The sequence below is a fragment of the Engraulis encrasicolus genome, chromosome 13, assembly GCF_034702125.1.
Source record: "Engraulis encrasicolus isolate BLACKSEA-1 chromosome 13, IST_EnEncr_1.0, whole genome shotgun sequence".
Lineage (NCBI taxonomy): Eukaryota > Metazoa > Chordata > Actinopteri > Clupeiformes > Engraulidae > Engraulis > Engraulis encrasicolus.
The window spans coordinates 29,985,711-29,998,982 of NC_085869.1; the positions used below are offsets into that span (position 1 = coordinate 29,985,711).

At 42.6% G+C, this 13,272-nt stretch overlaps 2 protein-coding genes across 4 annotated transcripts in view; both read right to left on the bottom strand.

The window, feature by feature from the left end:
* Window positions 1-7,624, bottom strand: part of si:ch211-269e2.1 (cohesin subunit SA-2) — a 47,351-nt gene extending 39,727 nt beyond the window's left edge. The window contains exons 1-9 of one of the 3 annotated variants that reach the window (XM_063213623.1): window positions 7,514-7,624; window positions 5,661-5,758; window positions 5,344-5,431; window positions 4,479-4,643; window positions 3,768-3,864; window positions 3,131-3,204; window positions 2,940-3,011; window positions 1,884-2,088; window positions 1-121 (exon numbers count right to left, since the gene is read on the bottom strand). The exon at window positions 1-121 is cut by the window's left edge and continues 16 nt beyond it. In XM_063213623.1, coding sequence (XP_063069693.1) covers window positions 1-121; window positions 1,884-2,088; window positions 2,940-3,011; window positions 3,131-3,204; window positions 3,768-3,864; window positions 4,479-4,643; window positions 5,344-5,431; window positions 5,661-5,701 — 863 coding nt within the window. In that variant the 5' untranslated portion in view covers window positions 5,702-5,758; window positions 7,514-7,624. Of the gene's footprint in view, window positions 122-1,883; window positions 2,089-2,939; window positions 3,012-3,130; window positions 3,205-3,767; window positions 3,865-4,478; window positions 4,644-5,343; window positions 5,457-5,660; window positions 5,759-6,539; window positions 6,707-7,513 lie in introns of those variants that run through there. The other 2 variants (XM_063213624.1, XM_063213625.1) reach the window with 2 other exon arrangements.
* Window positions 7,625-8,768: 1,144 nt separating this feature from the next.
* Window positions 8,769-13,060, bottom strand: si:ch211-218d20.15 (uncharacterized). The gene is made up of 8 exons (XM_063214556.1): window positions 12,898-13,060; window positions 12,481-12,599; window positions 11,763-11,823; window positions 11,606-11,673; window positions 11,002-11,104; window positions 10,771-10,889; window positions 10,443-10,588; window positions 8,769-9,404 (listed from the first exon to the last, which is right to left on the bottom strand). The coding sequence occupies exons 1-8, from the start codon at window positions 12,956-12,958 to the stop codon at window positions 9,299-9,301; spliced, it is 783 nt and encodes a 260-aa protein (XP_063070626.1). The 5' UTR covers window positions 12,959-13,060; the 3' UTR covers window positions 8,769-9,298.
* Window positions 13,061-13,272: the final 212 nt, after the last annotated feature.

A 13,272-nucleotide genomic window follows, 5' to 3' on the forward strand; every position in this document is an offset into this window, starting at 1 on the left:
TGGATCCTCTCCAGGCGGGGGGAGGGGGAGGCGGCGTACTTGGACCTCTCCACCTCCAGCAGCTTCTGGCTGTTGTCCACGCTCAGGCAGAGGTTGACCAGGGCACTCAGCAGCTTCACCGCTGCAGGCAGGGGCAAGGGAGAATGGTATAGAGGAGAGGAGAGGAGGATAGAGGAGAAGAGGGGAGAGAGCAGTCAGGGGCAAGAGAGTGGTGCCATTACACATAGGCCACGGAGAGGAGAGGGGAGGAGAGGAGAGGGGAGGAGACGAGCGGAGTGGAGAGGAGAGGAGAAGCAATAAAGGGCAAGAGTGTGCAACAGAGGGCACGGACAGGGGCAGATAGAGTAGAGGGGTGGGGTGGGGGGGTGAGTCAGGGGCAAGAGAGCAGTACAGAGGGCATGGACAGAGGCATATAGAGTAAAGGCCAAGCAGAGGCAAGAGTGTGGTGCAGAGACCACGAAGAGGGGCATACAGAGAACAGAGTATTCATGTCAGAGCTTCATTGGGAACAGCAAGGTCAATACACCAAAGGCAGAACAGCCATGCATTTCTGTCATATCACATCTTTGCATGGACTATACAATATTGAAAGCCAGTGACATGCATTTTATGTACTGGAAAATAAGCCTAAAATTCTGACCCGTGGTGTGTATCTCATTCCCAAAAATCCCCAGATCTTTGGGGACCAGTTCAGTCCATTTCAATATGCTGTTGTATTGCTCACGCTACCCTTGGCTTGTCAGTACCCGGTGATGCCACATTTTTCGGCTAAGCCCTTTCCGAGATATGAGCTATTCTAATGGGGGCAGCGTTTGTTTACATTTTTAAAAAAATTAACATGGGCCAACAAATATTTTCCCAAAAGGTACCGCTGTTTGCTAGTTGTCTGCTGATGTTGTATAACCTTTTGGATGTTTTTGGGAATAAATAAAACAGTTTTTAAAAAATTTAAACAAAGCGCTGCCCCCATTACAATGACCAAGATCTCAGAAAAGGCTGAAGAAAAAAAAAAAAAAACCTCAGGTACTGACAAATGCAGGGTAGTGTGAGCATTACAACTGCATGTTGAAATTGACTGAACTGGTCCTTTAATTGTATTATTTATTCTGGTACTGTACATCATGTTTCTTCTTCTTTCGACTATACCATATTGACAACAAGAAAGTAATGGCAGATATTCCAATATAATATTAGTGATATAATGGATTCTAATCTATTGCTGTCATAGAAACTCAAAACACAGCATTACTTTTTATGCCCAAAAACTCTTGACAGCAGTTTGTAGTTTGTAACTCATGCCCAAAACTTTAAAACAAAAAACAAACAAACAGCACAACAGAGGACGGAACAGGAGGAGGAGACAAGGCACACAGCACATCATTACTTCCTGTCCATGGCTGTTGGAAAATGATCCACTGCAAATAATCCCTCAACTCACCTGACAAACCTGTCAAGACTTAAGGGCTCAGAGAAGACTGCACTTTAGACAGACACACTGACCAGCCCGCTGAACAGTCAGACAAACAGACAGCTGGACAGGACGGACAGGACTTGACTAGACGTGTATGCATATACGACAAACCTGTCAACGCTTAAGAGCTCAAGGACCACCACACTTCAGACAGGCAGACAAACTGACCAACCGGCTAAACTGATGGACAGGCGGATGGAAAGGACTGAAAGGACTTGACTAGTTGTGCGTGTGTGTGTGTGTGTGTGTGTGTGTGTGTGTGTGTGTGTGTGTGTGTGTGTGTGTGTGTGTGTGTGTGTGTGTGTGTGTGTGTGTGTGTGTGTGTGTGTGCGTGTGTGCGTGTGTGTGTGTGTGAAGGGCAAAAGACAGTTGGACGAGGGTTGGTACGATACGGTACGGTGTGGGAAGTTACCTGCCAGCGTGCAGGTGTGCCTGAAGGCGCAGAGGCGCGAGTCGGAGAGCTCGGTCAGCAGGGAGATGAGAGTGCTCATCAGGTAGCCGTCGAAGATGAAGCAGCTCTGACAGCGGGCCACCAGCACCGACACAAACTCACAGAACTGGGAGCGGAAGCGGCGCCAATACTGGGTGGTGATGATCAGCGGGTACTCACCAGAGTTCTGCCACAGCACACATGGAGGGAGAGAGGCAATTACAGAGAGAGAGAGAGAGAGAGAGAGAGAGAGAGAGAGAGAGAGAGAGAGAGAGAGAGAGAGAGAGAGAGAGAGAGAGAGAGAGAGAGAGAGAGAGAAAGAGGAGAGGAATAGAAATGAAGAGACAGAAAGTGAAAAGGTGAGAGGAAACAAAGAGAGAGAAGGTGATGAGAGAGAGAAACAGACAGACAGACATACAGAGAGAGAGAGAGAAAGCAATATGGAGACAGTAAAGGAGGCAAAAATGAGAACACAGGAAAAAAAGGAGACACATCTATTAAAAAACATAACCAAAAGCAATGACAAAAAAACAATAACTCATCTCTTCAGCCCATCATATTATTACACATCTCATAGCTTGTCACTTGTCTGAGTAAGGCATATCTTGGTGTGCAGGTGGATGGATAACCCAGGGTGACAATGTCACCTAGTCATGAGGCCCAAAGTGGCTGTGCTGTTCTGGCATGAGCTAAACGGCCCGTCTAGCTGCATGTCCCCTCTCCTGACATTATGACACCTGACCAGCAGTAAAAGACCCGGTCCTCCTGCCCTGGGGCACTGACAGACTTTGCCGGGCATTTAAAAGGGCTCCCATGCAATGTAAAGAAAACCCAATCCTGGGTCTCCAATTTCCCTGGGCCCAGGACAGGTGACACCTTTGTCCCCAACCCTCTGTTGGCTCCCCTGCCCCTGACAACTTGTGCATCTGCCTGCATATCTGTCTGTCTGTCTGTCTGTCTGTCTGTCTGTCTGTCTTTCTACCTCTCTGCTGTACGGTAGACTGAGACAGACAGAGAGGGAGACTAATCAGCGCTCACCTTCTCCATGGGCCAAGTGACCGTGAGGATCCAGGGGAACGCCATGAACCTCTTGTACTGCAACCCAGAGCCCTAAACAGACAAAAACAAACAAGGCAAAAAAGTCAACAACGTGTGAGAAAAAAGTTTGGAACATTTGGAACAAACAGTGAAGTTCTAAGAACAGAAAGATTCTAATAAAATATCCTTACCTCATCGACATCCTCCTTCATTTTGCTCATCACATCAATGTCTCTGCTCTGAAACATCTCTGCTGTGACCAGGCCTATTGAGGACAAGACAGAATTATTACTATAAACAGGAAGTGCATCTCTACATAGGATAGCCATTATCTGTCTCCATCATCTCTTTCCATATTATCCCTCCGTCCACCTTATTATCAACGGTGGCATGCTATTTTCGTAGCAGCTGCTGGTGCGAAATCATTCAAAAGGGGCAATGGGCAGCCTAACAGGAACTAGCAGACTGAAAAGCCTGTGGTAGCACGAACAACGTTGAAATGGGTGGGGGTGCGCTAAGCCCCCCACATTTGGGCTTGCATGCCCACGGGGACCCCGGTTCGAGTCCGGACCGGAGTCATTTCCCAATCCTCCCCCCCGTCTCTCTGTCCCACTCGTTTCCTATCTCCATCTCACACTGTCCTATCAAATAAAGGCATAAAAGCCCCTACAAAAAACATTAATTTAAAAAATAAATTAATAAATAAAGAAATGGGTGGGGGTTAGTGGGTTTAGTATTAAGGTGGATGCACACAGGAAATTAAATGCTACACGGCCAAGTGAATGAGAGGGAGTGAGCGACACGAGAGTGTGAATGAGTGAGTCTTGCCTTTGCAGCCTGAGCACTGGATGAAAAAGCTGATGAGGTCCAGGAGAGCGGTGTCTCTGTCCACTGCATAGGCCTCGATCCACTCATCCACCACCGGCTTTACCAACAACACACACGTGTGACAGGTAAGGGCTCATTCACAAACCCAAACATTTGAAATGACAGTCAGTGAGGTAAAATCTCATTTGAAATGTTCATGAAAAAACAAACACATTTTGACTATCTATGACTATAGGCTACATTATTTGACTATAGGCCAAGAAAATGCTTTGAATTTAACACAAATATAATTTAATTTCATTTTGAATAACATTACATAGAGTTCACAGCAAATGTGTGAATTCATCATCTGAGAACTCAACGTACAGTGCACCGCTCACACAGTCTTCTCAACACTAGTGCTCTCCACCAATTTAGAAGTGAGTAAATTGCCAAGAGTTTAGGGATATGCAACAGTTACAGGCTGCCTATAGGCTATGTGGCAGCCAGGGCTTAATGGTTAGTGAGTTGGTTTAATGACTACATGGTTGCTGGTTCCAATCCCACCTATACCAGTCGCTAATGGCTGATGTGCGCTTGAGTAAGTTACCCAATGCCACATTACTCCAAAGAAGGTAACAAATATTCTGTAATGACTAAGTCGCTTTGGGATAAAAGACTCCGCTTGGTCAAATGCAATGTAATACTGTAATGCAGGCTGCTCTCAAGTACCTGGATGGCGGGTAGCTCCATGGTGACCACCTCGAACAGTGTGACTGACTTGGTGTCGCTCTTCTTGGGACGGCCGTTCTCCGCCCGCCCCGAGCTCCCATTGCTGCTCCGGGAGTGCCGGCGTTTGGCATTCTCCAAACCCTCACTTGCCTTCCTCTTCGGTCTCTGCATAATGTCACCAAGGCAAAGCAGCACACAGCACTGCTCAGTGAAACGTATTCATATAAAGGTTGCATGTGACCACAGAATAGGCTATACAACACTTTTTACGCAAAGCTTGGGATTGGTAAAACAGTGTGAGTTGATGGGGAAAATATGCGCAAGTTCATGTAAGCTGTAACATATGCATGAACACACAAAAGTGAAAAAGTATGACCTATGATGGAAAATGAGGACATTAAATGCCGGCAGCACTGCCAGCATTACATTTACCTAGTAACGTGTTTTGATTGCTTTTTATCATCCTTAAACCAGTTAGTTATTGTGTACTTAACGTGCATAAAGACGTGAGTGACAATTTTGGAGTGGTCACCCGGGGTTAATTAGAATGCTTTGTAGAATATGAACAAAACCGTCTGCCTTCTAATTATATGACACATGCATGTTTATACTTCCCATTCTACTTTTGCGTGTGTGCCATTTTCACCTAGGCCCTATGAATTGTGATGAGGCCCCAGGATGGGAGTTCAGTAAAATAACGTACATGCTCAAAGTGATGACTGTGCTTTACAGATTTACTTTCAAAGAAACACTTAAAAAATTATCATGGAAACATGGAAGTGATTTGTACATATCATTGATCTGTACACAAAAAAAGTTATGTTAAAGATGTAATGCAATCTATAAATCAGTTCAATTCACTCACCACAGTCTTCTGTCTGTTTTCATTGCCGCCACCTCCATTGGCACGGTTGCCAGAGCCAGGAGAACTAATTTCCACAATTTCGTTCTCGCTGGAAGACATGCATGCAAAAATGCCTTTCAAAATCCAGGCAATGTCATTACAACAAGGTATCACATTTTTGAGTATGAATAAAGCATGTAAATGGTTCAACTACGAGAAAATGTCTGCCAATGCTTGGAAAATGCAAATGGACCAGTAGACAGAAAGAACCCACCAAAATCTATAGACCACAACAGTTATAAAAAAATATATAGATTTTTAAAAATGCTTTTGCTTACTTTTGAACTGGTTTGTTGACTAAAGTTGGCTCAGCTATCATGTCTTTTCAGATCATGTTCCATGCACCTGCTCACTGGGTTCTGCTGCATACAAACATCTGAAAAGAATGTACACAGGCTGCAAGTTTAGTCTGCCCTGTTGTCCTGGCCTTGCCATCTGTGTCAATATAAATGCAGAAAACATTCTGAACCAGACGTTAGTTTTTACAAACGTTTAGAGTGCTTGTTACACCTTTATTACAAATTGTCTACAACACACACTTTGCATACTGTGTAGACTAGTCACTAACAACAGTGCACTGAATTAAATTTATAAATAAACCTATTGTTGCGGTTGTGTGTTAAATGCAAGTTAAGGTTGCTTGCAAGTCAGTTTTGGGACTTGCCACAGCATCTCCCATGTTTACAAACATATACTTTATGCTGGAATAGCCGAGCATCCATGACCCAAAGTATTCATTAGATATAGCAATACATTCATTGCACATCGAAAGCATTGGCAAGTGTTGAAATGTTGAAATATGCAATAGATTCGGCCTGCTAGAGCTCTAGGCTACATGTAGCACAGAATAAGCCAACAATGACAGCTAGCCATGCTGTGAAGATGCTATCTAGGTAGAAAGGCTATGATGCTATGCTAAAAACAGAGGTATAATCGATATCCTTGAATTTAGCTGATCATCGGAATGCATCACTCACATTCTGTGAAACGGTACCGCAAGAGGAGGTAAACGTCAGAGAATTGCGAATAAATGCACAGCAACTCAATAAATGAGCACAGCTCAATATTATTCTTGCCACAAGTTATCAGGGGCATATTTTGCAATTGATGGCTGATTCAAATTCTATAAACAATCTGAGGACAGATGATCAACTCACCCATTAAATGTTCGAAGTGCGACCTAAACTAGCCAATGCAAAGCCGTAACACAACTAGAGCTACGACAATGTCAGTGCTAACACAGGCAATCATTCATGGACAGTATCTGCATACCACTTCGGGTAGCTACTTCCTCAACTTTGTAGAGGAAAATCCAAGTACCCTGCCTCCCTTGGTATGTGTAATGACACGTTAATATTGCTATAATAATACAAAGATAAACAACAAAATTAACAATGCAGACCAACGTGGCTAAATAAATGGTGTATTCTAATGACTTGAAGTGTTGAAAAGGAGTCGGACAACGAAGCACTCGTGAAGCATGGTGCATAACTAATAAGTCGACAGCTGTTTTCCCAAACAATGCCCCAAAATATGTGAAGTGTGAATGGGACGGGAGGCTAAATAAAGCACAGCCAGTCTCCCGCCAATGCTAAGGGGGTTTATTATGGTGGTGAAGGCAAGGCACGTGCCAGTTATTTGACAGAACATTCCATTGCTATGTATCTGAATCATGTAGAACTCTACCATTCTGTCTACTCTCAATGTCTACAATGTATCTACATCACAGATTCTATAAGGGCTATGTCCGGCATTATAGTAAACCCAACATAGCTAGCTGCTATTGGTTTCATTTCTGTCACTGAAGCAAAAACACAAAAGTTGATTGGTCACAAGTGGCATCACTCAGATTGCTTTATTACACGCGCTATTTGCCCATCCCCCACATTCACTCTAATCGAAGGGGTTTGCTCATCGACACCTCTAAAAGAAAACCATCAATAAGGCAACAGGACAGCAACATTATAATAACACTACCAACAGACACTTGGTAACATTAAAACTGCCCAGTGACGGCTAGTCCTTCGTGTAACTCGAGGAAGTTCAAGTTCAGGAAATCGTCTTTAACCCCTTATTTACAAACATTGCAGTTGCAGTCGACATCACGATACACATTAGGCTTTATTCTTACCTATGAAGAAAGCGTGCAGAAAAGCGCATTTGAGGTTTCAGAAAATGCAAAAATTCTAAGGTTTCAGTGCGCCATCCTGCGGTAAAGGCTAGATCCTTGAGGTGCAATAGATTTAACATGCAGTAGATGGAGCCTGCGCACCGCCTCAATCGGTCAGGGCAGAGCCATCTAATATCAGAGTTACGCCACTCCCATAGACCTCTATGGACCAATCTTTCCACAGCAATGGCGGCTCTCATGGAGCCACATGGAGCGTTAACATGGAAATCCCCATTGACTTTAGTTCTATTAGAAGTTACTTAGTTCCAGGAGGTGGCCGTAGAACACAGAAAATGTGGTAAAGGTAATGTAATTTGTTTGTACTTCATCTTTGTTTGGTATGTGATGGTTCTGTGTTAGTTTCCAACGAACAGAAGTTTACTGTTAAGAAACATTTTAATCTACGCGAATCACATCACCAACCGACTTCCTGGTCCCCGGTTTGCGCAACTCTGTTATTAGATGGCTCTGGGTCAGGGGTAATAACGTCACCAGGATAGGAAAATTATATGGCCTGTGCATTCTGTCATCATAGTTTTCAGCCAAAGGGTTCATTGGATTTTTAGGCGGCAATGTCAAAAATGAACCCATCGTGCCGAGTTGCCAAAGGCAGTTTGCACCATCTTGGTTTAGTTTAGTTTATTAGGATCCCCATTAGCTGGGAGCAGACCCAGCTATTCTTCATGGGGTCCAACAATAAAATCACACACAGTTAAAAGTTCAATAGAATTCTGTTCATTCATTGATTTAAGCACCATGCATTGAAAAGAAATGGTCACTGCGCAGAACAGTATTCCAGGTCATGAGATGTTATGGGCCGGTATTGGATATTAGTGTACAGGGGAATACATTGACTATTCACCAGCCAAGATGGCTAGTAGATGTTAATCTCACTAGCCAAACATACACTCGTCACTAATGGGTCAAAGTGGCGAGTAAATTGGTATGTCTCTATCAGTGTTTGGCCGGTTGGCTGGTGATAATTTAGAACCCTGTCTGTGATTGGATTGTCACAAAGTGAGTTCAGTCACAAAAAATAAATTAATTAATTAGCCTACAGCCTTCAGAGTGGAAGAAATATTGGCATAAACTTTTGTAATTATTACGCTATATTTAACATATAATTATATGCATCCTACCTAGACTAATGGAAAAGACACAAGCTAATAGACATGTGTAATTGCATATGCTTTAATGACCCAATGATTCTCTCATTTACAATTTTGTGGTATGTTCTCATTTCATTTCAAGCACAAAATATCAGCTGATGCATGATTCACTGAAATAACAATGAAACCCACCCATATTCATATCCCTTATTACTCAATACAGGAGAGAAATGGATGAGGCAAGTGCCATCTGAGTTGGAAAATATACGCACATGCACAATGGTAGAAATCCTTGGCAATATATTTTTCTTTACATCTTGCAGCAAGTGCCATTTAACAAATAATAACAAGAATGCACAGCACACTTTTAAAATATGTGTTTCTCAAATCATGAGCCATATCAATCTGACATGTGAAATGTGCCACTGCTTAGGAATAACAAAATCGTGAATTCCCCTGTTGTAAGTGGTACGAGAGTCCTAGATGGACACATGCTCGTTATTTCCATTCAACACACCGAAATGACAACACACAACATTCAAAATGACCTTCAGTTAAGACACAAGTGAGGGTCTAAATTGCTGATGATGTAAGAGTAATCGTACACGTACACACGTACACACACACACACACGTCATTATTTCAGCTTCGAAACAAAGGCCATCACTTGGTTAAGGTCCTCGGTAAGTTCTTCAGGAAGTGAAGACACTGTTGATATTAAACTCTGAGTGATGTCAAGTATCCTGATGGACAAAAAAAAACACAAATGGTTAGTGATCACCATCTACGTTATATTGCACATCATACACTACACTGACATGGAATGGGAAGTAAAGGAAAAGTGAGTTTAAAACCCCTAAGTAGGTACTCATTGGGTGGCCTAAAGGGCAATAACTGGTATAACAAAATAAAACGGAAAAATGTAGTGCCATACAAATGTCTTCGGTCCTGCTCTAGTTGCACCGGAGAGTCACGTCAGAAGTGTGGAGTACATTTTTCCTTTGTTCAACTGATGTAACAGCTATGTACTGTAGTTTTATTGTATTAGTGTGGTGCTTACATTACTTTAACCTGAACTTCACACAGCCCTGGTTATTACGTGGAATACAACGCAAAGCACAGATAATCACTACATTTTGTATAAAATGTTGTATAAATCAGTGGTTTTCAAAGTAGGGGAAGGGACCCCTGAGGGTGCCAGGGGGGTCGTGGCAGGTTGGCAGGATAAGTATGGCAAAACAAAATAAATAATTGAGCAACTAAAAACAAGCTAAACAATATTCCCATTAGTTAAGAACTGCATTCAATTGCATCTCTGAACATTACTACTTGTAATCACTATTATTTTATTTAATACTGTATATCCTTGCAGACCAAGACTATGGTTGTGAGAGGGGGTGAACAGGAAAAACAGTATAGCACAACCTATGCCAGGGGGGCCCTTGGATGGAATATTACAGTATATAGGGGGCCTTGTCATGGTAAAGTTTGGGATCCCCGGGTGTAAATGAGGAGTTCAGATGCAAAACCCCCTAACTCCATTTCTGAAGACCTACACTTCTATATTTTTAGAGAACCCCGTTGTTGGTTTGGTTTACATTCATGTACTTGATAATACATATAAATAGTTATATTACATAGATAAAATAAAAAATATGCAATTTTGTTAGCTTTGTATTAAATAAAAATTAATTAAGATTATTTTCTGAAATGGCACTTAGGGGGTTTTGCATCTGAACTCTTCAAATGGACACCGGATTATGGTCCATGTCCATGTTTACCAGTTGATGTGTTGTGTGGGCAGCTGGGGGTCCACTTTGGAGCCTTCCGCGGGCACCAGAGCCGTCTTGATCTCCTTGAATTTAGCCTCAATGTCTTTCCTGATGCCAGCAAGGGGTGGGATCCCCCTAAAAGAACTGAGGACTTGCTGTGGGGGCACACAAGGTTAAAGTTCATGTTGGCCACCCACATACTTATCACAGTCATGAATACAACCATGAATGTCAAAGCAATCTTATACCCATATCCAGAATCTTCCATAAACCTAAATGACAAACTACTTGTACCAGGCATGTACGGAAATGAATGCTATACAATCTGTGAACTTACGTAAATGACAGAAAGCTGATGGGCAATATATTTGTGACTGCCTAGATGCCGGATGTCATCTTCAAGTTGTTGGCAAAGAACAAGAAGCTGATTAAGTCTCCCAATATGAGGAAAGTACTCTGTAAAAAAAGACATTTTAATTTTCATAATGGTTTGGGTGAGATGATAATTTTTTTCACCAACGTAACCACAGCTATTGACAGTCAGCATAATTGAATAAGCAGACATCACCATCCATGTCTGGTCTGTCAAGCATGTCTACAGGGCTTCCATGTATAACAAAGATCTCCACCCGAGGAAACATGGCGGACAGTCCCACAACATCCAGGTAGTCCTTGAAAAGGGTGTAAGGAAAAAATAATATTATGTCAAATGCCAAACAGAGAAGATTATATAACAGTTAAGAGAAAGATACATGTAAGAAAAAAATGTAGTGTCAAGTGGCAAATGTAAGACTCAAATCAAGATTCAAAAAATGTTTGGCTATGTCAACAAGTTGATTGGAATGGAGTTGAGTGGAATTTGTTTTGGCACACTTCCAACATGAAGGACTTAATTAATTTGGAGCAATGTTTCAATCATAGATCTTCTTCAGGAGATGCCTGAGGAGGATCTATGATCGAAACGTTGCTCAAAATAAATTAAGTCTTTTGCAAGCAGTGTGCAGATCCTTTCCCGCTTCTGCATGTGATAGTTTTTTGATTTGGCACCTGCTGATGCTTTTCTGCTGGATGTGCAGGCTTTCCACTACACACTTCCAACATCAAGACATGAAATGAGCAAGGCACAACTGCAGATATACAGGAAAGATGGATGTTAGAGCCAGGAAACATACTTCAAGTCCTGGCGCTGGTTTCGGTAGGTGTTCAAGGCACATGTGCATTTGTTCAATAATCTCTGCACCTGCAAGGGAACATGGAATGAGTGTCAGCTTTTGGGCAGATTTACACATGTTGAAATTGTACTTATTCTGTCTGAAATGGCAGATGTACCTTGTCTTTGAAGTGCATACGATTCCACTGTGCAAGAATCTCCTGTCAGCTGTTCTTGAAACTGTGATGCAAAGAGGATGCAAGTGAACATGTCTATGTAGAGCCAAGCTTACAATCATTTGTGTTCTTGTGACATATTTGAGAGACCTGTATGTTGGTTTTATGCTCTTTGTAACATGTAGTATCATGTATAAAGAGGAGACAAAAATAGAGGTAGAAGTTAAATGGTGTGGTGGTCTTTTGTTTGTGTGTGTGTGTGTGTGTGTGTGTGTGTGTGTGTGTGTGTGTGTGTGTGTGTGTGTGTGTGTGTGTGTGTGTGTGTGTGTGTGTTGTGGGGGGGGGGGTATTATGACAAGATGCGGCACTGAGAAAATGTCTGATGTCTGGAGTAGTTTTGAATCTTTGTAACAGTCCTTGCCACAGCAGACAGACATGTCCTTTGCACCTATCTGGGAAATATTAAAATTGCCTTCTGTGGGGGCCTACAGCGACCTGTAGCATAGGGGTCCCAGGCCATCTTAATCCGGCCATTTTAATAGGCTCCTACTCAGGGTGGACAAACTGGATATAGGCCCATTAGATATCCCTTCTGCCTTGCGCTGCTGGCACAGGCGATTTCATAAATTAGCTCATCAAGGTGAACAAAGCGTGTATGTGCAGGATCAGCTGGTTATTTGAATTGTCTGAAGCAAATACATAAATTATGTACTATTATTACCTGGTGAACCTGAGCTCGGATGAGGAGGTCTAGTTGACCACACAGACACAGCATCTCCAGCCCCACCTGTTCGCAGCTCAGGTGGACGGGCAGCAGGGACTTCCTCACGTGCAGTTCCACTGAGGAAACGGACACGATAATAACCAGTCAGATGTGAGTAATAACACGACATATTGGTGTGACTGTGAACCAAGGCTATGTAGATAGCATCGTCTTCACACTGACACCCTTTGTTAAATAATGACGTCATTCTGCAAGCCGGGCTGCCATAATATCATAGCCTACTAGTGCTACAAGGTTTTGGCGTTTATTTTACCAGGAATAATTCGTAGGCTACATTTTACGCAATATTACAATTGTATAGTAATTGGTCACATAATGCTACCATTGAATCAATGCATGCTTCTATTGGCTTACCTTTGAATTTGACATGATACATACACGGCTTACAAAGCGGCTCCGTTAGACACACTGCCATTGCTAAAATAATGCCCTGTTATATCGTTTCATTAGTCTTATCCTTTCTAGTTGCAAATGAAACAAACATATCTATATGCATGCATGATTGGAGAGGTGCATCTTTCGCAGCCGGCTCATACACGAGCACCGAGGTGCGGGTCGTTGCGACGGAAGCACTTAGCGGTGGTCGTTTCACCCCATCGGATTTATTATTGTAACCCACCGCACTATGGCCGTGTTCAAGCGCGTCTGTTGCGCGCTGACATTTCCAAAATGTTTATGAATGTATTTATGAATATTTACTTCAACATTAAATGCCAATTTTCATCGTCA

Coding starts and splice junctions, on each gene's coding strand:
- si:ch211-218d20.15 (XM_063214556.1), bottom strand. CDS start 12,958: ATGGCAGTGTGTCTAACGGAGCCGCTTTGTAAGCCGTGTATGTATCAT. Junction 12,600..12,897: donor GTATCATGTCAAATTCAAAG/GTAAGCCAATAG, acceptor CCGTTTCCTCAG/TGGAACTGCACGTGAGGAAG. Junction 9,405..10,442: donor CCCACACAACACATCAACTG/GTAAACATGGAC, acceptor TTTGTCCATCAG/GATACTTGACATCACTCAGA.